Below are 26,355 nucleotides of genomic sequence, written 5' to 3'. Positions count from 1 at the left end.
TGTTTTCATCCATATTAGATGTTCAAAAGTAGAGGGCATGACCATTGTGATACAGTTTGTACCATATATGAGGCTAAGATTTGGATTTATTTCTAAAATAATTATTTTTTAATGTTTATTGGAATATAGTTGATTTACTTTATTAATTGTTGATACAAGCTTAATTTATTATGAATTAATGTGCAGATTGTTTAGATTTTGTCCACTATTTTTGTCCACGATTCATGTGTTTGTTCATGTGTTGGTTAATTGTTAATTCTGATAATATGAATATCTCTTCCCTCTTTACTGCCCACTTATTGCTGCACTCAATGTAGTAAAAAAGAGGAAAGTGTGTTTTTGAAGGACACTAATTTTCATCTGAGCATCTCAGTGTTCAGTGTGATAAACTACATCCATTGATGGGTGCTGAAAAGTCATAGGTGTGCCTGTAGCTTAGGAAAACAATCTAGGGCAAGCCTGGTGAGTTCCACTTGGGCATTCAAGTGCTAAATTGAGCTCAGTAAAGTTGGCCATTTCCCTGCAGGCACAAACTTCTGGCAGATGTAATAATTCAAGTATCACCTTAGCTGGAACACTCCCTTTGAATGTCCTCTTCTACATGTGTTAGTTTCTATTGACTTTTTATGTAACTTGCTCAGGAGGCATGGCAAAACCAGACAAGAACATTTTGTGCTTGTATTTAATTGAAGTTTTTGAGGGAGAAGTGTTACCTAAAAGTTATTAAAACTTAGGCACAACTACTATGTACAAAATAGGTAACTAATGAGGACCTATTGTTTAGCTCAGGGAATTCTACTCAGTGATCTGTGGTGACCTAAATAGGGAGGAAATCTAAAAAAGAGTGGATACATGTGTATGTATAACTGAATCACTTTGCTATGCAGCAAGAAACGAAAACAACATTGCAAAGCAACTATACTCTAATAAAATTTTTTAAAAAAACTTAAACATAAGACAGAGAAGGGTCAGTACTTTCTAAAGATAATTTTTACTTTCTGGTATAAAAAATAGCTATAGGCAAATATATTTAAAGTGTATTAAATATAGAAATGATTTAGAGAAGGAAATATATAGTTCATTATGTATAACATATAACACATGTTATATTTTTATGATCCTCTATTATGATTTATGGGGCTTCCCTGGTGGCTCAGTGGTAAAGAATCCACTGTCAATGCAGGAGATGCAGGTTTGATCTTTGCGTTGGGAAGATCCCCTGGAGAAGGAAATGGCAATCCACTCCAGTATTCTTGCCTGGGAAATCCCATGGACTCAGAGACCTGGCAGGCTACAGTCCATAGGGGCCACAAAGAATCACACATAACTTAGCATGCATGCACTATTAGTTTGCTTGTGATATCATTTATTGTTTTCTCCACTACAGTTTGTGGAAATTCATATATACATATGAATATATGTGAATACATATACATATATGAATACATATATAGTACATATATGAATACACATACATATATGTATATGTGTGTATATATGTACATGCATACATGCATATATGTATATACACACTAGGTATGTGGCTCTGTATTATTTTGAATGTAGAATGAGAATAGAGATGGTTGCTCACTTTGATCTGATTTGCAGAAAATAGTTTGTGTCTTCTGACTTCATTATCAACTCATACAATATATCTAAGTCTCAGTTTCACTCTAGTTTTAAAAATATATATTGTTTTATTTCACTATTAACAATGCTTCTAAGATGAATATATATTATGAATAAACTAATTGACTCCAAAGCAAAATAATTTTACTAGTTACTATATATTACTAGCCAATGATTTTAATCTTCAACACCCTAAACCATTTATCTAACAAAGAATACTAAATATTGGACCTTATATAGAAAGGTTATTTTTTTCTCTGTAAAATAGGAACACTACTATGGGAATTTCCATACCTGTGAACTAATGCAAAAAATACTTTTCCTTTTAAATTTGTTTTTATGTTCCATGTGTTCAGTTCAGTTCAGTTCAGTCACTCAATCATGCCCGACTCTTTGTGACCCCATGGAGTGCAGCACGCCAGGCCTCCCTGTCCATCACCAACACCCAGAGTTTACTCAAACTCATGTCCATTGAGTCAGTGACGCCATCAAACCATCTCATCCCCTGTCGTCCCCTTCTCCTCCAGCCTTCAATCTTTCCCAGCATCAGGGTCTTTTCAAATGAGTCAGTTCTTCGCATCAAGTGGCCAAAGTGTTGGCCATGTGTTAAGATAGGATATTTTATGCAATGTCACAGATTTGATAGACCTCTATTAATTTCAATTAGTAATGTATTGTATCAGTTATATCTTGAATAAAATTTTACATCAAACATTTAATGTCCTGAGAAACCTCATTGAATTTATTAAACAATGTTTTCACTGTTTTGACAAATAATTATGCATTTTGAAAGCATGTGAGAGAACTTGAATCTTACATGGGCAAGATTCATGTTTCATTTAAAATATTTTCTTAGTGATGTCCACATCACTCATAAAATAAATATTATTTATTTTCTGCATATGTTTGATAGTTCCAAAACCCTTAAGTTAATTTAAAATAACATATACTCATACTTTGTATGTATATATTTATGTTATCTACTAATAGTTAGGATTTAACAGATTTTCCCCATGTCTATATCTGTGATCTGAGCATGATAGGATGCTTGATGACATTTCTCTTTATTGGGAGATGTTATTAGACCAAATGATATTGTTAGTTTCCTTCAGTGGGTTTGTAACCTATTTTTGAAAATTTCTGTAATCTTCAAATTTGGATTTGAAGATTTGTACATATTTAGGTATACATAAGACAGGATGCTTTTAATGGACCAACAAGAGGCAGAAATGCAAAGCCAGGAAAGTATGTGCATGTGTGCTAAGTCATTTCAGTCATGTTCAATTCTTTGTGACCCCATGGACTGTAGCCCACTAGGATCCTCTGTCCATGAGATTCTCTGGGCAAAAATATTAGAGTGGGTTGCCATGCCCTTCTCCATAGGGAAGTAGAATGCAGGTTAAAAACCAAAGCTCTAAGACCTTTGTGTACGTTTTCCCAGTCACAGTTTAAGAGTTCATATGTATGCATCCCTATCCCATAATAAATAAACAAAATTATGACTCACAATATTTAAGTAAATTCTTCAAGATTTCAGGGGAAGTGCATATTGAATCCAGGATTTGAGTTCAGGACTTTTGGAATCCAAGGACAGTATCTTTTCTTCAATATATACCTATGTCATAGGAACCAAAAGAAAAGAGGATTATGAATAAAGAGTATAGGAAAAGATGCTTTTAACAGTATGGTGTGGTTTAGGGAGAGCAGAAAGGGAGAGAATTGAGCAAGTCTACCAATATTGATGATGGGGAGGTAGGAGTAGGAGCTAGAGTATAAAGACCAAACGTGCAATGAGAAAGAGGAAGTAGGTAAATGGATAAATTCTACTTTGGAAGTGACAAATCGTGTTTGCTCTTATTTTGTTATATTTCTGTTGTATTTTGTAAAAATGAGAATCTTACTACGAGGAAATTAAGGCTGTGAAGAGAAAGTAAGGTGAATATTATCTACTTTTTTGCTCAATAAATATGATAGTTGGAGACATACAGTTTCACTCATTGTTCTGTAATTACAACTTGCCTTCTATTCAGTTCAGTTCAGTTCAGTTCAGTCTCTCAGTCGTGTCCAACTCTTTGAGACCCCATGAACCACAGCACACCAGGCCTCCCTGTCCATCAGCAACTCCGGGAGTCCACCCAAACTCATGTCCATTGAGTCGGTGATGCCATCCAACCAGCTCATCCTCTGTTGTCTCCTTCTTTTCCTGCCCTCAATCTTTCCCAGCATCAGGGTCTTTTCAAATGAGTCAGCTCTTCGCATCAGGTGGCCAAAGTATTGGAGTTTCAGCTTCAGCATCAGTCCTTCCAATGAACACCCAGGACTGATCTCCTTTAGGATAGACTGGTTGGATCTCCTTGCAGTCCAAGACACTCTCAAGAGTCTTTTCCAACACCACAGTTCAAAAGCATCAAGTCTTCAGTGCTTAGCTTTCTTTATAGTCCAACTCTCACATCCATACATGACCACTGGAAAAACCATAGCTTTGACTAAATGGACCTTTGTTGACAACATAATGACTCTGCTTTTCAATATGCTGTCTAGGTTGGTCACAACTTTCCTTCCAAGGAGTAAGCGTCTTTTAATTTCATGGCTGCAATCACCATCTGCAGTGATTTTGGAGCCCCCTGAAACAAAGTCAGCCACTCTTTCCTGCTATTAACATCCTCCAATTAAACTGTAAATTCCATTATGGTAAATTTCAAAGGCCATAGGTCTTACTTTACTTTTATTAGGACATTTTTCTTAAGAGCTTTTGCTGATTTGTGTGATTGAAGGATGGAGTTCACCATTCTAAATTATTGTGTCAATTCTATAATAGATAACAATGGCTTCTAAGTCTTTATTTTCTATATATTTTCTTTGGAAATGATCTTGCATAGAGTAAAAACTCAATGATGTTTGTATGATAATATTCCCATTTAATAAATGAAAATATATTCTTGGCAGAAAGTAAAAATCAGAATTTCTCAATCATGCCACAGAAGGGAAATTGGAGTAGAAGAAAACGTATTATAATTCCTGATTGCCCAAGGGACTCACAAAATTATTAATTGGGAATTGTGTAGTGCAAAATATAAGCTCTGTGTTGAAAGACGCTAGAAAGCAGCATCTCTAGGTTTTCATTATTTAAGTGACTATGTATTTACTAGGAGGGTCTTCCCAGGTGGTGCTAGTGGTAAAGAACCCACTTGCTAATGCAAGAGATTTTAAGAGACATGGGTTTAATCCTTTAATCTTTGGTTGGAAAGATCCCCTGGAAGGAGGTCATGGCATCCCACTCCAGTATTCATGCCTGGAGAATCTCATTGACAGAGAAGCCTAGTGGTCTACAGTTCATAGGGTCACAAAGAGTCAGACACGACTGAAGTGACTTAGCATATACACATGCACACACGTATTTACTAGGAAGGCTCTGAATAAACTGTTTTCTAATAAAAGGGGATTTATCTGATTATTTTTTATTGTCAAAAAGAGATTATATACACTGCGAGCATTGTAATACTTAACATAGGCATTATAAACTCTATTGGGAATAAGCTACAATTAAGAAAGCTTTGATTTTAAAAATTATCTAAGTTTTCAAAATTGCAAATTTTTAGAAAAGTTTTTATAAGGAATATTCATAAATATGTAGAGTGGTAGTGAGACTATGATTTAATTAACCAGCAAACACAACTAAGGCAAAAGTACATAGCTATAACATTTATAATACAGGGACTTATATTTCTCTTGTGACAAAGTTCTTGTGACATTTCTTCTTTGATACAGTTGTAAAATAATTACTATTCTATTTTTTTAGATGGTGAAACTGAGTCACACAGAGGTGTGTGTCCTGCTTTATGTCACACCAGTCAGAGGGAAGCAATAAATCTAGCCCAGGGCTTCTGCCTTCAGTTCTAGTCACTAACCCTTTTCAAAAGCTTCTTTGTAGAGATATGACTTTTAAATCAGACAGCTGGAGATCAGTTCCTCCTTAGCTGTCAAGTTGCCAGCTGCATGTTTTCCTGCCTGAATTGTTGACCTCACTTAGAGCAGAAGCCTTGTAAGAGATGTGCCCTTCTCTAGAACTCTTGTGAGGAAAACATGGGGGCCTGGCAGGGAGGAAGCCTTGGTGAGTCACCTTAAAAAGTGTAAACAGTATTTTCAAGGGTCTGGAGAGCTAGCACAAGAATTTTCTTTTTAAATTTTGCTGTATTTATAAGACAGACATCTCTCTCTGTGTGTGTATGCACACATACATACAAATATGTATAGTTTTTTCTTTAAATAAAATGTAAATACCTTATCTCCTGTGTTAATGAAGGTGTGAGTTTAAAACTCCTGAAGTATACCAAGGAAATTAAACTTAGTCAAAATAGTCTGCCTGAGCAATAATTACAGATGCTAGATAATCACTCACTGGCTCCCAGGATTTTTCACCTGCTCATTCATTCCTGAAATGCCTTAAGGGGTGTACGACCGCCGCAAGTACGCTGGGAGCTGAAGTGGGTGATGCCTACCTCGAGGAGTGAGGCAGTGGCCTTGACTTGACAGCAGAGTAAATGCCTGAGGGAACATTATCTCCAGGAGATCCTTTATGCTTTGCAGGGGGTACGAAGTATAGTGGGCCTTACCCCCTCAAGATCTGGATACAGGAATGCTACAGAAAAAGGGAGGAGACTTAGACAGCCCAAGGTGCTGAGGCCATGTTTAGGAGACTTGCCAATCTTGTTCTGCTAAACGCCTCTTGCTTCCTCTCTACCTCCTCTTCCTCTTTCTCCTCTCTTGTGCCCACTTCTTCCCCTTTTCCTTCTCTTCTGGCCTTGGCATTTATGAAGCACTTATTGCCTAATTGGCACTGTGCTAAAACACTTGACATGTTTATCATTTCGTCTGATTAATGAGATTTTTATCTTAGTGCAGTTAGTTGGAGCCTAACTCTAGATTCAGCCAGTAATATTGGCTTATCTCAGGCTGAAGTAGGCAATTAGGCACTATTTGCCTATGTAAATATAGTGATGGTAATGTAAAGACCATCACATAGTTATGTTGATATTACACACACTGCCTCATACTGCACCTACAATCTACCTTTAGCTGATGGTCTGGTTTAACTGACCATCCTTTGATCTAGCTAGCTTGAAGTGGGGGCTACTGAGTTAGTTCTTGAGTCTACAGTCATAAGTGCAAAATAGATGAAAATTTTTGCTATCTGGATGTTATATGTTTTCTGAAAAACTCTCAGTGACAAAGATTTTCCATGTGGGTCGTAATCCTCAAATTAACATAGATCTAGTGTGACATGTTACCAGGACTTTAATCTGAGAATTTTTCCACATCCTCCTAAAAATGGCTTCAGAGTTTTCCCCTTTCTAGAAAAGGTTTACATTTTCTTATTCAAGAACTGGGTAATATTGGTCAAAAGTTATTTCTACATACAGTACACTTAGCAAGGAAAAAAAATCTAAGCAGTAGTTATCAGTAAATCAGTTCAGTTCAGTCGCTCAGTTGTGTCCGACTGTTTGCGACCCCATGAACCACAGCATGCCAGGCCTCCCTGTCCATCACCAACTCTGGGAGTTTACCCAAACCCATGTCCATTGAGTTGGTGATGCCATCCAACCATCTCATCCTCTGTTGTCCCCTTCTCCTCCTGCCCCCAATCCCTCCCAGCATCAGCATCTTTAACAATGAGTCAGCTCTTCGCATCAGGTGGCCAAAGTATTGGAGTTTCAGCTTCAGCATCAGTCCTTCCAATGAACACCCAGGACTGATCTCCTTTAGGATGGACTGGTTGGATATCCTTGCAGTCCAAGGGACTCTCAAGAGTCTTCTCCAACACCACAGTTCAAAAGCATCAATTCTTCAGTGCTTAGCTTTCTTTATAGTCCAACTCTCACATTCATACATGACCACTGGAAAAACCATAGCCTTGACTAGACAGACCTTTGTTGACAAAGTAATGTCTCTGCTTTTCAATATGCTGTCTAGGTTGATCATAACTTTCCTTCCAAGGAGTAAGTGTCATTTAATTTCATGGCTGCAATCATCATCTGCAGTGATTTTGGAGCCCAGAAAAATAAAGTCAGCCACTGTTTCAACTGTTTCCCCATCCATTTGCCATGAAGTGATGGGACTGGATGCCATGATCTTAGTTTTCTGAATGTTGAGCTTTAAGCCAGCTTTTTCACTCTCCTCTTTCACTTTCATCAAGAGGCTCTTTAGTTCTTCTTCACTTTCTGCCATAAGGGTGGTGTCATCTGTATATCTGAGGTTATTAATATTTCTCCCTGCAATCTTGATTCCAGCTTGTGCTTCATCCAGCCCAGTGTTTCTCATGATGTACTCTGCATATAAGTTAAATAAGCAGGGTGACAATATACAGTATATAGGCTTCATGTAATTCTGGGCTTCCCTGATGGCTCAGACGGTAAAGAAACTGCCTGCAGTGCAGGAGACCTGGGTTCAATCTTGGGTCAGGAAGATCCCCTGAAGGAGGAAATGGCAACCCACTTCAGTATTCCTGACTGAGAAAACCCATGGTCAGAGGAGCTTGGTAGGCTACAGTTCATGGGGTCACAAAGAGTCAGACAGGACTGCATGACTAACACACAAGATTCTAAGCAGCAGTTTCTAGAAGTCAAAGAAAGTCACATATTGAAAATTATAATACATTTGTTGCTTGGACAACATATGTGACATTTGGAAAATTCCTCTGTGAAAACATGACTTGTTTTTTTTAAGTTTTTCTTTTTTGGTATGGATCATTTTTAAAGTCTTTGTTGAATTTGTTACATTATTGCTTCTATTGTTTATGTTCTGGTTTTTTGACTGCAAGTCATGTGGGTGGGATCTTAACTCCCCAACCAGGGATCAAACCCTCATCCCCTGCATTGGAAGTCGAAGTCTTAACCACTGTACCTCCAGGGAAGTCTCATACTTTAAACATAGATGATGGATAAATTTTAAAATATAGGTCTTCCAAATAAACTTGTTTGTGAAATAACAAATTTTAAAATATCAAAGAATGCTCATTCAGTGTCAGTTTTCTACTGGAGCCTTATACAATATTTCTTTTTATCTGTTAAGTTCTGGATGTATAACAAATCTATGTTCATATAAAAATCTAGGATTTTGCTTACTGAATACTCTCTTAATTTTTTTAAAAAAAGAATACACTGAATTCATTTAAAATTATGAATAAATTTGCTAAGCAGAAATCACAGAAGCAGTATCCCATAGTATAAACTCCACCTTTTAGCTCAGTCTGATCAGGTGAAAGCTATTTTCTTAATAAAAATATGCTCTTTTGAGTGTAGCAGAACACTTTTTTATATACTAGTAAACATGGTGGCTCTGTGGTAAAGAATCTGCTTGCAATGCAGGAGATGCATGTTTGATCCCTGAGTTAGGAAGATACCCTGGAGGAGGAAATGGCAACCCACTCCAGTATTCGTGCCTGGCAAATCCCATGGACAGTCCATGGAGTCGGGCTACAGTCCATGGAGTCGCAAAAGAGTCAGACACTACTGAGTGACTGAGTATGTACATTCATAGGATACAATTATGATATTATAATCGATAGTATATAAATATACTAGATTAAAAGTTAAATAACAATACTTCTGGATTATTGGGATCACTAAAGATTGGTTAAAAATGAACATAGGATTCAGGAGTTTAAAAATATCCTACTTAAAAATACCTACAATGTCAATTTCTCATAGTATTTTTTTGTGTGTTTTGATTTGTTGTTTGTAATACCCTTTAAAGTGAAGTATAATTTTAAGTATGTCATCAGTACTTGCAATTTTATAGCATTATTATGATAGTGCTGAGTGAACCCAGATCCTAATAAATACTTTTCATAATCACTTGGTTTCATATGAACATGGGATCTAATTGTCCTGTACATGAGAGAGAAAAGATTGAGGTTTTCTTTAAATCCTCTGAGGACCTCATTGCTACACAGAAATGAAGCATGGTGCTCTCAAAAATTAAGAGAAAATGGTGCTACTTACCCAATTTCCTGGGTTTTATAACTTTCTTTCCTAAATGCTACTGCTGCTTTTGAAAAATGTCTTTCTCATTTCTCTCAAGGAAAGAGGTAACAACCTGTCTCCTTGAAAGAAAAGATGAGAAGACAAATAACTTCTCCACTTGATTGCATTATTGAGATTGCGGCATGGGCTTGAACCCGTGAAATGCCAAAAATAATCAATGAAGCCCTGCAGAACTCAGAAGAGAGGCTGATGAGGGGTCTTGGAACAGAGAACATACATCTTACTCAGTTCTCTTCCCTTATGAAATTTGCTGTCATTACTGAACATCAAGCCTAGCTTTTCTTAGCTTCTGCCTTTGGGAGGATTTTTTAAGAGAAGATAATACAATTGCAAGCCCATCCCATAATTGTAGGCCAGGTGGAGCACTCATTTTCACATTAGGGCCTTGTGCAATCTGGAGGGAAATTTGTTTAGTATTACTTAGGAGCTGGTGGATCAGATAAAAGCCAGTCAAGTGCAAGAGAGGACTGTGTGAAGTACGTGGGTTCCCCTGGTAATTGCAATGCTGCAGGCGTAACTCAGGTCGGGTAATAGATTTCCCCAGCTCCTCTGTGCCAGGTGAAATTTCCTCATTAAGGGGAATTTATTCCATTTCCTTTTATCATTTATTATTGAAGACTAAGTGTGAGTGGAGGAAACCTCAGAGATGACAGGCTAGAATTTTAAACAACAAGATACCGGAAGTAGAAGAGAAAGAGGAGGGAGGCTTGTTTTGTTTATAAAAGGAAAGAAGACAGGAGAGAACGATTCTCCCTGTAGAAGCTGAGCTATCCTGTCTCTCTGTTAAAAGATGATGGCAGAGTGTATAAAAGTATGATCGTCTTATTTTTAAGACTTTTTTCCCCCTCTAAAATTTCAGACTGTCATTTTGTGCTGCTCGGGAGAGAAAAACTGAAGGTTATGAAAAGGCCAGCCTCAGAGCTGTTTGGTGTTTCTTTGTTTTATTGTTTAGATTCTATTAAGCGATATTGAAAGAATAACCTTTAAAGAGTTTGCCCTTGAACTCTGAAAGCAAGGAAAGCTGTTAGGAGAAAGAAAAGCTGTATATGTAGTGTATTTTAGAGGATACTATTCTGAAATATGGATTTAATGTGTTCATATTCATAAGAGTAAAGATAAACACAGACATACTAGTACACACAAGTACATATCAAATAAGAGAAGAGTAATTTATTTATTGTACAGATTTTAAAACTGTGCTTTAGTGTAATATGCTCCATTTTGCTGAGCACATTTCTCACTTGGTATAATGCTTTTTCAATTCACAACATAACATAAATGGAACACTTCCTATTGAGGATTCAAAAAACAGTTTTGAATAAATTCAAATTTTGTCTTTCTTTTAGTAATTATTCTGTTTTTAAGTTTGTTCCAAATTGAGATTTTCCTTTGAAAAAAATAGAAATATGATAGCCCTGTCCCCAAAATAATTTTTACCTAGCTTGATTTTAAAAAGCAAATCTCACTCTGATGCAAGTTCTTTATAGCAGACAAAACGGGGGCAGCCCAATATAGGTTGATAAAGATGAGGAGCATATATCTAAATCTCCACATTGTTAAATGAGCTTTATGTTCACTTAAGATTATTCATCTTGTATCTGATTCTGAAGAGATTTAACCTTATCTAACTCACTGGCCCGAAGCTAATGAATCATGTTTTCAAAGTGTCTCTTCTTTTATTTTATAATAATGGAACTCAAAATAAAATTTTGTATCAGAACAAGTAGGGAATAAAGTGAATTTTCTATTGTGTGTAATGACATGCCAGCCAATCTTATGTGATGCAGAAGAAGTGGAGAGAGTGAATGAGGGAAATTTGGAGAGCAGCCACCCATGCCGTCCTCTGGGTTAGGGACACCTCACAGAGTAAGGACTGCGGTCGATATGGGAAGAAGTCTAACCTGTCTGTATCTTTGTGACTACCATGTTGGGTCAGAATCCTCATCTCTTTTTTCAGTGAGGAGGATTGCAATGTACTTTGCACTATTGCATGAATATGTCTAAAGAGTCGAAATTATTAACCAGTGAGGCCATGATTTCATTCATGGCCTATAGAAGACATATCACTTTGAACTCCATAGGACTGTATCTACTCCAAATTTTCACTCAAGTTGAAATAGATGAACATGAATGTATTCATATGTCATTCCAAATTAGTACACCCTGATTTTTAAGATATGTAAAAATATCATGCTATTGATCTAGTTATTTGAATACTGAGCGAAAGTTAAAGCAATTTTTGGCTCACCAAGAAAATATTCTGAAAATCAGCTTGTGAGCTTAAAACATGCACTCTGCAGGTCTAGCTTGAAGCATCTGTTTTAAAACTCTCACCACGTATGATCTGAGGGGGTACCTATGGAGAGATAGTTTTCACCCCTATTCTGAAACTCTGTCATTCATTATTCATTAGTTTGTGTTACTGTTGCTTTTCTTAGCATCCCCCTTAAATAATGAAAACTCTCTGTGGTGGGGATGCTATGGGAGCTGTAATGATTGAGTTAGTTTTAGCTATTTTTTGCCACAAAGCTGAACACAAAATTAATTCAGTTTACTTTTGTAAGCAGAGGGCCAATTTTATCAATCACCCTTTTCTTATCTTTTTTTAAATTTGTTTGTTGGTAAAAGTTCAATTTTATTTGGTGGGTGCGGGAGGAATACTGTATATTTGCTGGAGATGTCTTTATGTGCTCTCTTGGACTCTTTGGTGGGAAAGAATAAGAGGAACCATGGCATATTTCAGTAATAGAAAAGACTGCATAGCTGAATGTGGACAAAACAAATGCAAATTTCTGCATCCCTAATAGAAATTTGAGGAATCTAAATGGTTTCTTTTTTTGTTTGTTTAATACCATTATTTATAATTTTTATTTAAATTATTATCACAGTCTTTGAAGAATTGACTGATCCTCTGTATTATAAGAAAAATAAATCATTTGAAGCAAAAAAGTAAAAAAACTCACCAATAGAGCTAAAGATAAATATGTTACTTCTGCTTATTTTTGGACTTGAAGAACTTTCATTTCTGCTAGTCCATAGTAATAATTATAGGTGTGATGGTTCTTTTCAAGGCTTGTTTCTTAGTGTGTCTGGACCATTGTTGTTCAAGGTTAGAATGTAGTCATTTTAGTTAAAGTGATTGTTTATATAGTAACATAATATAGGTTTTGCCTCAGGTAGTTTTTTGCTATAATGAAGAAATGTTTAATTGAAGATTTATTTAATTTTTGCTTGTTTTTCCTTTTATTGCCATCCCACAATGATGGGAAACTGTTCTGGCAGGTAGCTAGAAAAATGTATGGGTAAGAATTTACTCAGTGTTATATGTACAGTGTTTCTCCACCCAACTCAAGCTTCATACCAGTGTTTGTAATAAGATTGCAGATCACAGAGAAAATGTGTAGCCTTTCCTCACACAGGTAAACATGATTTGAAACTGTTCAGGAAAATCATGATTAAAAAAGAACATCATCCAAAGTTTTAACTTAGGAAAATTATTTGTCAAGAATTTCCATTTTGAGCCTGAATGCACATTTGCACACAAACAAATGAGCAATTGGTGTAGGAACATAGTCTTGGCAAGGAGAGTGGAAATATACATTTCTAAAATAAGTAGAAACAACAACAAAAAATCCTTTCTCTGCTTTTGTCTGGAACTTTTTCTTGGTAAAACTAAAAGCAAATGCCATCAATTTGAGTGTTTCAAGGGCCCTCAGAAGCTCATCAGTCACCTTCACCTGTTGGGTAAAACCTTTCCAGACTTCCCCAGTGGAAAACTGAAAGTCAGTCACTTGGTCGTGTCCGACTCTTTGTGACCCCATGGATTATACAGTCTATGGAATTCTCCAGACCAAAATAGTGGAGTGGGTAGCTTTTCCCTTCTCCAGGGGATCTTCCCAACCCAGGGATTGAACCCAGGTCTCTCACATTGCAGGCGGATTCTTTACCAGCTGAGCCACAAGGGAAGCTTGAGAATACTAGAGTGGGTAGCCTATCCCTTCTCCAGTGGATCTTCCTGGTCCAGGAATCAAACTAGGGTCTCCTGCATTGCAGGCGGATTCTTTACCAACTGGTGCTATCAGGGAAGCCCTTCCCAGTGGAAGTTGGGAGCATTTCCTCTGAACCACATCATCCTTTTGTGTGCATTTATTTCATAGCACCTCTCACTGTGCTATCAGAGAAATAGTGATTCATTTGCCTCCTGATATACTCTCAGCTCCATAAATGTAGAGATTTGATGTTTTAATCTCTTTATCATTAAAATACATAGGACAGAGCTCTGATACACAGGGCACTTGTTCACCAAGTGTTAAAGAAATAATGAAGGAATGACAGTTAGTGTTGCTCCACCTTCACCATCCACAATTCCCTACTAACTCGGATTTCCAACAACAAATCCTCTGTAAGTTCCTATATGCCCTGCCATGCCCATTGCTTCCTCACGTTATTGCAGACACAGTGCCCTTGCCTTGTCAACCCTTTTTTTTCTGTATAAACCTGAATTTACTTGATGGCTCTGTATTCATCCGCTCTGGTGGCTCAGAGGTTAGAGTGTCTGCCCCCAATGTGGGAGAACCGGGTTCAATCCCTGGGTGGGAAAGATCCCCAGGAGAAGGAAATGGCAACCCACTCCAGTATTCTTGCCTGGAGAATCCCATGGACGGAGGAGCCTGGTAGGCTACAGACCACGGGGTCGCGAAGAGTCAGACACGACTGAGCCACTTCACTTCACTTCATTCATCCCTCCACTTCCATAGTATTTCTCAAGTACAACTACTCACATGGTTATTTCTCTTCTCTGACCTCACATTGCATTACATAGCTTATTTCTCCATAAAATGTTTGGAATCACTCTCTATTACTGCATCGTCTCAAATACTGTTTTGTATCTTCTTGAGCATCTGGCAGAATTTTCTGTGATGATAAAATATCCTGTAATCTACACTGTCCAACATAGTAGCCATTTGCCTGTGTGGCTGTTGAGCACTTGAAATGTGATTGTAAATCTATGGCTGATTCATATCAATGTATGACAAAACCCACTGAAATGTTGTGAAGTAATTAGCCTCCAACTAATAAAAAAATTAAAAAAAATAAAAAATAAAAAAATAAAAAAAAAAAAAAAAAAAAGAAAGTGTGGCTCTTAATAATTAAAAAAATTTAAGCCAATTAATGTCTAAATTTAAATAGTCGTGTGTGGCTAGTGGCTGCCATCTTGGATGGCATAGTTCTAGGTAGCACGGTGCTTGGCACATAGTAAATGACTAATAATACTTAATAGGCAGATTGTGTTTAGAAATTTGACAGGAAAATGTGTTGTTCTGGGGAGAATGCTTATCAGATACTTGGGAAGTTTAAGAAATCAAAATGAAATAGGAAAAAAGAAAATAAATTCACTAGGAGAAATAATAGATTTGAGAGATAGAAGAGAGAATAGGTCCCATTGAGAAAGCGAATTGACTAGGAACTGCTGAAGCTTCAGAAATCCAAACTAACACTGATACACAAAAGCTAGAGAAATAGTTATTAAATGTACCAGCTTGATTCTTTCTTCTGTGAACTCAGAATATGAATTAATTAAATTAAGAAGATTGAAGGATAGAATGAACAAAATGCAGTAGATTCAATTCAACCACCTTCTATTAGCAAAATTTCGATGAAAATGTTTTATTACATCTTCTGACAAAAACTTTTATATTTTAATTTCATTGTATTGAATATCAAGCTGCTATAACTGAATTTTATTGTATCGACTACTGTTTGAAACAGCTTGGTTGCAGATATTTGGTTAGAGATACTTTTTGTAGTATTTAATTCTTCTGTACCTCAACCCTTTGAGAATTACTTTGTGTTCATTTTGAATTCTAGTTACAAGCATATTTCAATAGCTTCTCTCTCCTGTAAGGTAAAAAACTCTAGAATTAGAGTTTCCTTCATTCATGTAATAAATATTTATTGAATGCTAGCTGTGAGCCAGATAGTGAGCTAGGCTTTGGGAATAATCTGGTAAGTGAGCCAAATATATTCTTTGCCCTCCTGGAACTTGAATCTAGCAGGAAAAATGTCTGGATACTGAAGAAAAACTAAGAAATATTAAAAATATCAGGAGATAATGACGTGCTAAAGAATATGGTTCCAACTATGCCCCTGGCTCCAATAAGAGTCAGTTAAAAGTCCAGAAAGATCCATGTGGGTTAAGGGCAGACTAAGAAGGCTTCGAGGATGAGCCTTGGCTTTAGCTGACCTATGGGGCATGGCTGGGATTTGGAGAGACGACAGGTAGGTGATGGGAATGTCAAAGGCATTACAGGTGAGAGACATAAGGTGAATGGTGTCTACACTGTGGAAATGAGCATGGGAAAGTGAAGAGACAAATCTGGTTTGAGTGGAAAATAGCATTTAAATCACAGAACTATCTTCTCAACATGGAGAGATATGTGACACTAGTCAATAGAGATAGTTTATGAAGAGGACACCCAGCCTGCTGCCCTGTTGGAATGCCTAGGTGGAGAAATTCTCAAAGCCCATAAAGACCTGGAGCACAGGTCAGACACTGGAGAAGGGGCTGTGAATTTGGGGATTATCAACTAGTTATGTAGGATAACTGGTCATTATGAGCCAATGGCAGGGGCTAAATTTAGGAAGGGAGAGAAAGTAGCCAGATGTAAGCGGGCAACAGAGGACAGAGCCGTAGAGAATAAACAGTGAATTGTTGTTGTAATAAAGTAGGGTGAGAAGCAACTTATTGGCAGAAACATATATTTTTAAAGAATGAAGCATCAAAAGGGTCACATGCTGACAGACTGTGAAGATGAAAATTAAGAAAGGGCTCCTGGGTTTAGAAGGTCCTGACTATTTTTGAAAGAACAACTTCATTAGGATAGTAGGTGCAGAAGCCACTTTTCAGGAAATAAGAAAAGAGGATATATAGGGTGTGGGAGTGGGAAACCACATATCTGAGAAAGCTGGTGCTGCTAGTAGTAGACTTCATAGGGGCTAGACTACTTAGTGGGTTATTTGTGTATTTTTAAAAGTCAGCAGACCTACTTGGAAAGTTGGAAAATAAGGAGACTGGTGATTTCAAAATTGACTAGTTCACTGCTTCTTACTGTGTCTGGTCTAAACTTGAATTCTCTTTTTCATTAAATCCTAGTGAGTCCATTACAGAAGAAACCCTGAAAAAGGCAAAGGAAATTGGGTTCTCAGACAAGCAGATTTCAAAATGCCTTGGGCTGACTGAGGCCCAGACAAGAGAGCTGAGGTTAAAGAAAAACATTCATCCTTGGGTTAAACAGGTAAAGGAATAAAGGAATTTTTCTTTCTTCCTAGGATTCCATGGGCAAAATATGGGCACCAATAACAGAGCCATTTTTAATAGAAAGAGATAGAATTCAAAAGTGAATTTACTTGTTCAACCGATGCCCATGACATCACTTATTTTATTCAGCACAGGATTGATTTATGATTTAAAGGGAAAAGGATGTAGGGGCACTGGGATGTAGAAGGAAGAGTGAGAACATGATTTTCTTGGCCTGAATGAAAAAAAAATTAAAATGACCTCTCCTCTACTTTTTGACCCATGTGCAAATATATCAGTAGTAAGAGAAATCCTTAGTGTAATAGAAGGACTTGAGATGCCCTAGTGTAGTGGCTGACTCTCTTGAAAAAAATAGTTATCTCTTTTGGCACTGACTTTTTACAAGGTAATACTTTATTTTAAGTGCCCTATCATTATGGTTCATTTAGTATTCATTGTGATAGGGCTGGGCATAATGAGCTCATCTAGTATTCACGGCAATCACACTAGAACTTTCATAGGTGTACCGTTGTGATTCTTTTTGGCCTTTAGGAGAAGAGATGCTTTAGCTTAAAGTACCACCAGCTGGTTTTTGTCCTTTAAAATCATTGGCTTTTCCCTGTGTGCTCAGGGGGCACGCACATAACCTTAGGTCTGGGACTTGATGCCAAATATTTTCTACTCAGCAATTATTATCTTTCTTCCTTCTCACTTGCCTTACATTAGTTTGCCCTGTTGGCCCTGAAATCTTGCTCACTAAGCTGAGCTCCCGGCCCTTGAGAGCTGAATTGATTTACTTTCCCCAAATATGTTCAATGAGATCTAGTCCCCTTCCCAACTTGTCTATGCTTTGTGGTATTTAAGTCATCCCATTGCACAGTGCCATAGGTAACTTCAGTCCTATGCATTAATCTGCAAGCCAAAGACATCCATATATATAGATCATTTTGTTCTGATTTTAGATTTTACTTGTAATTGCTTAAGACAGATGGTTGGGTAAGCTTTCCTGGTAACCAGTTGACCATATGAGCATTTTCTTGTGTTCCTGAGAGCTAATACATAGTAATCTGATACTCTGAAATGTGTATTGTTGTTCATTGCCCAAGAGATAGCTAAATCATATCACTGTCTTTTTCTCTGCTCTCACTTCTATAATTAGAAAGCAATTGGATGGTACATACATTTTTCTTGTTTTTCTATTAGATAGAAATGGGCATTAAAGGGATATGAATGCAGAACCAAAAAAAAAAATCCACAAACCTTCTTGAAAAAAATTGTATTAAAGGGGAATAAAAATCCATATGTATGTATATATTTATTTTATGTATGTATTTATTTCTCTTTCAGATTGATACACTGGCTGCAGAATACCCATCAGTAACAAACTACCTCTATGTTACCTACAATGGTCAGGTAGGAACTAAAGTTCTGTAATGCAGAAAGCTCTACATTTAGTAGATGGTCTATTTACTAGTATATTTAGTAAATAAAAATGACGTCATTTGAATTGAATGTGATGATGTACTTCTGTACTCAGTCTTTTAAGAACTGCCTTAAGATGATGGAATAAAACAAGTGAAGAGGTAAAGATAATGGTTACATGATTGACACAACATTATAAATTAATAAAAAAGGCTGGTGACATAAACACAAAATTATACTCTATTCTCATGGCTAATTGAAAACACTGAATAATTTTTTTACAAATAAGTAGGGTTTATATACCATTTTATACTTATGGATTCCCAAAGACTAATAGAAGATGCATATCAACAAGAGAAAGAATGAGAAAGACACATTCAAAGGCATAACACAGTTTAATTAGAGGGAAGAATAACACAATAATTTCCACATCTTCCTTTTTCTCCCCCTTAGGAGCATGATATCAATTTTGATGATCATGGAATGATGGTGCTGGGCTGTGGTCCATATCACATTGGTAAAGTGATAATTTATATTTACATAGAAATTTTAAGTTTATATAGTACTTTTCACATATGTTAATTCCATTATTCTAAGAACTATGTAAAGTAAAAGCTGTCAAAATAAAAATTTTACGAATTAGGAAACAGAGGTTCAGAGTCATGTATCCCAATGTATACAGCTAGTAAATGAAAGAAGTAGGTCTCAAATGTAGGTCTCACCACAAATTCCATCTCCTTTCCTTTTACCTTGTTATCCCTTTTTCATTTTTATCCTCATGACTAAACTTAGCCTCTTACTGGGGTTGGGGAGTGAATTACACTTTAACTTTTTCTCTTCCTGCATAATTTTTCACAAAGATCTGTATTTGTTCAATAACTTTATACATAAAAGAGTAATCATGTTTGTAGATCCAATGTCTGGCCTAACATATGACATGGGTTGACATCAGATGCAAAGAGCTCATCTCATTGGGACCCAGGAAGAGTATCACATAGTTTAATTAAAACATTCTCACCAGAATTTGTTATATTTCTCCCAGTCACTTAGAATTAGATATTTAATAATGAATCAAAATCTATTACAGTTACAAAGTATATATTTAAATAGATGTTTCTTGGCAAGTATATCTAACATCTAGCCTCTGCAAGGTGTTCTAATATGGAAATGATGAAACATATGGTTTAAATGTATGTGGTCTTGTTTTGTTACTTTAAACACAGAGTTTATTACAGTTTTTACAATTAAGTGTTTCAGGATATGGTAGTTTGCCAATTTTTGGCCAAACCTTAAAGTAGGCCAACATTGTTTATACCTTTGCCACTTTCTCTTATGCTTAAATAGCCTGGACACCTTCCCCAGGACCTATCCTTCTCTTCTCTAATCCTTACTTCTTTCCTTTTCAAATTTCACTTAATTTATGCAACCATTCTACATTACTTTAGGGCCTAAGAAAGATTAGCTGAGCTAATAATCAAGTGTGTACTTAATTGATAGTGAGATTTAACATGCTACTATATTTGGACAACTTATTATGCTGACAAGCATTTTTAGGAGACAAAGTCCTAATGCAAAGGATTAGTACAAATCCCTGAACTTCAGTTCTATGGCATCCCAGTAGAGGTGATATTTTGAGGCATTTAGGCCATTATTATACATCAAATCACTTCCTAGAAGGTCACTCACTCTGCATGGGGTGGCCTTGCCAAGCTTAAAAGGATATGCTTGGAAAAGGCCAGGACTTTCCAATCAATCAAGACATGTCAGAGCTGCAAGACGCCTCAGGGATCATTGGGTTTGGCTCTCAGACAGCAGGGTAAGTGGAAGGACTTAAACAAGAACTCAAGTGTTCTGATCACAAACTTTATTATGTGTGCTGAGGTCAATATGTTCACTTCGAGTTTCTTTTCAGTAAATGAGGTTTATAAAAATTATTATTATAGTTCTCCTTCATTAACTTTAAGGTTCTGAATGTTCCAAATATGGAGATTACCTCTTGCAGATCTTAGTATACAAAGCAAGCCAACCCATCATTGTGGTTTAACGAGTCCCTGTTTTTCCTGCTAATAATATAGTGTGCATAATATCAATAGATGTGACATTTATATTTTGGAAAAAAAAATTGAATTGAAAGGGCATTAGCTCTCTTAGCCTTGACTGACTGGCAATGTATTTCTGCTTCTCTTTGTGTTATAACTTCAGGCTTCTCTTCCCCCGTCTCCCCAATTTCATTGTCTCTGTAGGTAGCAGCGTGGAATTTGATTGGTGTGCTGTCTCCAGTATCCGCACATTGCGTCAGCTTGGCAAGAAGACAGTGGTGGTGAATTGTAACCCTGAGACCGTGAGCACAGACTTTGATGAGTGTGACAAACTGTACTTTGAAGAGTTGTCTTTGGAGAGAATCCTAGACATCTACCATCAGGAGGTAAAAAAGAAAAAAAAAAACAGAAAGAAAAAAAAAGAATAAAAATATATACAGTGCATACTTTATATATGTATATCCATGTATGTAGATTTATGTTGCAATTTACCTTCAGAGAAAGAGCTTCTGGTGTTTCCATTGTCTAATTTTGTAATGAAATTCTGAAAAATAATCACCCCAGCCTTAGATTCTTGAGGCCGTGGCACAGAGTAATTCTTTTTCATATAAAATGCACCTTTTCTTTCTCAGCATTCCATCTATACTGAAAATTCTTCTTGTTAACATGTGCCAGACACATATTAATTAGCACAAGACAGCCCCAATAAATATTTTGTAAAGCCATTTAATTGATCATGTAGACCCACAATAAGAAGCCTCTCTTTAGTTCACGTGCTGTTATGGTTAAATGATGACCACTTCTCAGAGGAGACAAGTCAGTCATTCACAAAAGACTGGTTAATTCTTTGTGCTACAGATGAAGCCATTAGTCTTCAATGGAACAATCAGTGAGTTCATTCTAAATGATTTTGGTACCATTATAGCCTTCTCTTAAGTAGCTCTTCTACCTCCACTCCAATATTACAGAGTGTATCTTCACTGTGGATTTATATGATCCTAGGTTAACAAGTTATTTTACAATTTAAAAAATGCCTATTTGAAAATTTTAGTCATGACTTTTGATGCTATTATAATTAATTAATTATAATTAATTTCCCACTGCAGAGAATCATCCCTATGTACAAAATATGGTCACTTAAGGAAAAAAATTAACTTAGAGCCATAAGACTTAAATTTTTGACTTGAAAATTTGTGGATTTGTGCCAGTTATTTAAATTCTCTGTGCTTCATCTTTGTTGTTGTTGATGAATCATATGAGTGTTAAAACATGTTTAAAAATCTAGGTACTGTGATAGTAACCTAGATTTGTGGCTGAGATCACATTGTCGAGTATAAAGTATAGTGCTAGAACAATGTGATGATTTTATTATTGTGAAAAGAAATAGACAAATCTAGGATTAATATATCATCACAGTTTTCTATTTAGGCCTGGCCTACTAATCTTTTAATATAATGAAACTAAACTATTAGGTCGGCTTCCCAGGTGGCTACATGCTGAAGAATTTGGCTGCCAGTGCAGGAGATGAAGGTTTGAGCCCTGGGTCAGGAAGATCTCCTAGAGGAGGAAATAGCAACCTACTAGAGTATTCGTGTCTAAAAAATCCCATGGACAGAGGAGCCTGGCAGACTACAGTCCATGGGGTTGCAAAGAGTTGGACAGAACTGAGCACAGTACACAAACCATTAGGTAGAATATACACAATATTCAGTTCTTTCACTGACAAGATTTTTCTCATAATTTCTTTATTCATTTGAGATACACCGGTGGGGATCAAAGCAAGTACATATTCTACAATATTTCTTGAGTACCTTTTAAAAATCAGGTTCAGCACGATCAGTTCAGTTTAGTTGCTCAGTCATGTCTGATTCTTTGCGACCCCATGGACTGCAGCATGCCAGGCCTCCCTGTCCATCACCAACTCCTGGAGTTTACTCAAAACTCATGTCCATTGAGTCAGTGATGCCATCCAACCATCTCATCATCTGTCGTCCCCTTCTCCTCCTGCCTTCAATCTTTCCCAGCATCAGGGTCTTTTCTAATAACTCAGTTCTTCTCATCAGGTGGCCAAAGTATTGGAGTTTCAGCTTCAGCATCAGTCCTTCCAATGAATATTCAGGACTGATTTCCTTTAGGATGGACTGGTTGGATCTCCTTGCAGTCCAAGGGACTTTCAAGAGTCTTCTCCAACACCACAATTCAAAAGCATCAATTCCTCAGTGCTCAGCTTTCTTTATAGTCCAACTCTCACATCTATACATGACTACTGGAAAAAACAGCTTTGACTAGACAGACCTTTGTTGGAAAAGTAATGTCTCTGCTTTTTAATATGCTGTCTAAGTTGATCATAACTTTTCTTCCAAGGGGCAAGCACCTTTTAATTTCAGGCTGCAGTCACCATCTGCAGTGATTTTGGAGCCCAAAAGAATAATGTCTATCACTGTTTCCCCATCTATTTGCCATGAAATGATGGGACCGGATGCCATGATCTTTGTTTTCTGAATGTTGAGTTTTAAACCAACTTTTTCACTCTCCTCTTTCACTTTCATCAAGAGGCTCTTTAGTTCTTCTTTGATTTCTGCCATAAGGGAGAAATATTCAGGGAGGATGGAGAGCTGTAAAACCAGGTCCTTACCTGCGAGACATTGAAATAAAACTGGGATTAATGACATAATACCTGAAAAGTTACATAATTATTAAAAATATTAACAAGCATTACAAGCAATAGTGGCAGGCATTTAACATGTAGTTAATGATTTCTGTATGAAGTGGTTTAAGGAAAGAAGAAAAACTTCTATAGTTGCCTTCATACATATGAATGCTAATGAAGTCCTTTTATAACTGAATTCAGTATGATAGAAATAAATAAATTGACCCTTATTTGAAGCTAAAATTGTTTTTGTTTTAGTGCCACTACATATACTGAGGTAACTTTAAATGTTGTGTTGAAGAGCATAAGAACAGCATACCATTGATATATTCTTTATGCTACCCTACAAGAAAAGTGATTTTGATATATCACATGCACATATCAGGCACATATATATGTATGCTTGTGTATATCGTTACTTGTATAAGTTTGTTATGTATCTCCTCACAGCAGGCTTTACAGGCATCGTCTCTCATAACAGGTGTGCATCAACCTTCGGGAGGCTGCCCTTGTTCGACCTTGGATGCCCCTAGTGATCAGGAAGGCACTGAAGCATTCAGTAGTAAATTTGAAGAAAATTGGAAGCACGTCTAATCTTATTTAAAAGCACACATTTGAGTCACTTAGAAGGGCAATAGGCTTTCCCAAGGATACATAGCTACGTGGGATGATAGAAAATATGATAGGTCCCTTGGTCCAGGTCACTTGGTCGAGTTCAGGACCAAACTTGTTTCCATGCCATCAGAGGAGCACCTCGAAAGAAAACCTTAAGGGGAAGTCAGAAAAGTGATGTGCCCTGTGAGAAAAGCAGGCTGCTTTGGAGGAACGTCTGGATCAGAAGTTGAGTGAGAGAGGGTGCTAGAAATGCTGAAATCTACTTCCCACTTCTTCTTCTTCTTTTTTTAAATAGAAAAATTTGTAGTGATATATCCCTTTAGCTGTAGTCATTTTTTTATACTTGTAAAGAGCAACCCTTTAAACTGAAGTCATTAATTCTTTATGATTGTGTTCATGGATTCTGCTCGCTGAGAAGAGCTTTGCATTTTTATTTTTTATGTTTTGGTGTGTGAGTGTGGAGAAGAGCCAAGAAATTGAGAAGTGGGTGTCTGCCATCTATAAAGCTTCCCAGGTGGTGCTAGTGGTAAAGAACCTGCCTGCCAATGCAGAAGACTAAGAGACACGGGTTCAATCCCTGGGTCAGAAGATCCCCTGGAGAAAGGCAGGCCAACCCAGTCAAGTATTCTTGCTTAGAGAATCCCCATGGACAAAGGATCCTGGGGGGCTACAAAGACTAGGGCACTGCTGACGCGACTTAGCATGCCATCGACATGGCTTTGATGGATGATATTTTTTGCCTGGTTCAGTTTTGTTTAGGACACTCCTTAACAAGGAAAAAGATGTTCTCAGATTATATTGAGGTATATGAATTGAAAATGATTACTTTGTTTATAGAAGTGCTAACACTAGTCTTCTTTTTTATTAGTGTGCTCAGTCACACAGTCTTGTCCAACTCTTCGAAACCCCATGGACTGTAGCCTGCCAGGCTCCTCCATCCATGAAATTTTTTAGGCAAGAATACTGAAGTGGGTTGCAGTTTCCTATTCCAAGGGATCTTCCCAACTCAGGGATCAAACCCATGTTTCTTGCATCTCCTGCATTGGCAGATGGATTCTTTACCATTGTACCATTTAGGAAGCCCCTCTTTTATTAGACCTATTGTTAGATCTGTTTCCCTGGGATGGGTTATGCAATAATCTTTATAGACTATGACGATGAGGGAGACTCTTACAGATCCTTTCTAACTTCACATTTCCCTTTCTTTCTTTGGAGACTCATGGTTTGAAAAGTTATAAGCAAAGCACATTAATTTTCTTTTACTTCCAAACCCTATTTAGGACCCATGTCTTAATTCTTTTAGTATTTGCTCATTAAAAAGCAGGTTGAGTTTAAAAATACAGGCAACAATAACAACAAAAAAATACAGGCAGCATATTTGACACCTTATGATGTCCTGTCTAATTTGAGTCCTGATTATGTATTTTTTTCTTCTCTTTATTTTATTTTATTTTATTTATCCAGTATAAGTTTACTGGATCATACCCTATAAAGATGTACTCTGATTAATTATTTAATACTCCTATTTTTTAACACCGAATGCCGTATGTATTGGAGAAGGACATGGCAACCCACTCCAGTATTCTTACCTGGAGAAGCCTGTGGACAGAGGAGCCTGGTGGGTTAGAGTCAGCAAATGGGTCACAGGGTTGCAGAGTCAGACATGACTGAGCAGCTAAGCACATCATCTGTAGATGTAGACAGTGGTACCTCTGTACTACAGCTTGGGTTAAGTGAATGAAAGAGTGACAGACATGAATTAGTGACAGGCAAAGCACCTCAGGGAATGGATCACTCTAAACTAGAATTGGGTTTTATTCCTAGCATTTGGTTTCATTGCAATTAAATATTGTCTTAAGATTCTGTCTGAAATGTTACAAATGTTTTACTAAAATGTGAATTATTGAAATATAATGCATGTGCAACCTCACTGATGGATGTATAAATAGTGAAGGTGTAAATTAGAGAAAATACATGAAATTACAAAAATCAGGGCTATTTTTTTTTGAAGTAAATGATATTTCTGTTAGTAAGACAAACTTTCTTATATTGCATTCTGTCTATATTAAAACATTTAATTTATCTGTAAAATAAGGACTGACTTATTTATATAATTGATTATATAATCACTTGATTATATAATCACTTATAATAAGTGATTAATGTATAAAAGAAACTGAAATGACCTGAAATACATCTGAAGTATTTTCTGTTAATTCCTCACCACTGAAAATAAATTTGTGGTGGGATTTCAGCTTAAAGATTATTGCAGAAATATTTTTGTAAGGTGATACCTTAGCTTCATGATATCAGGTTTAAAAACTAGGAAACTGAGCTACAAACAAGTTTAGGTAATATCAGTAGAACTTTGGGAGCCTAGTGGAATTATTTTAGGCCTAGCATATTTAGAAATCTGTGAAACAAATCTGCATTTTAGAATATTTTGTTTCAGTAAATTACTTGAAATTAAGTGTAAGTGATTGTATATGATATTAATTCATCTGTGTAGGATACCAGATTCTCTTCTCTTAGTCTCTACAAGCTCTGTGCTTAGAGTTGGGACCAATCTAAGATAAAATTCTTCCACAAAATTCTCATCTATTAACTTCATCCCTCAAATATGTTCTCTTTTACTGAATTCCCTTTGCTGTGCGGGCAAAA

At 36.7% G+C, this 26,355-nt stretch overlaps 1 protein-coding gene across 1 annotated transcript in view; it reads left to right on the top strand.

Moving 5' to 3' along the window:
* Nucleotides 1-26,355, top strand: part of CPS1 (carbamoyl-phosphate synthase 1) — a 140,022-nt gene that overhangs the window by 73,587 nt on the left and 40,080 nt on the right. Inside the window, exons 22-25 of the mRNA XM_043910158.1 lie at nucleotides 16,825-16,966; nucleotides 18,316-18,381; nucleotides 18,844-18,907; nucleotides 20,634-20,815. Coding sequence (XP_043766093.1) covers nucleotides 16,825-16,966; nucleotides 18,316-18,381; nucleotides 18,844-18,907; nucleotides 20,634-20,815 — 454 coding nt within the window. The remainder of the gene's footprint in view (nucleotides 1-16,824; nucleotides 16,967-18,315; nucleotides 18,382-18,843; nucleotides 18,908-20,633; nucleotides 20,816-26,355) is intronic.

Source organism: Cervus elaphus, chromosome 8 (assembly GCF_910594005.1).
Source record: "Cervus elaphus chromosome 8, mCerEla1.1, whole genome shotgun sequence".
NCBI classification, from domain to species: Eukaryota; Metazoa; Chordata; class Mammalia; order Artiodactyla; family Cervidae; genus Cervus; species Cervus elaphus.
This window is presented reverse-complemented; position numbering and strand designations above follow the sequence as displayed.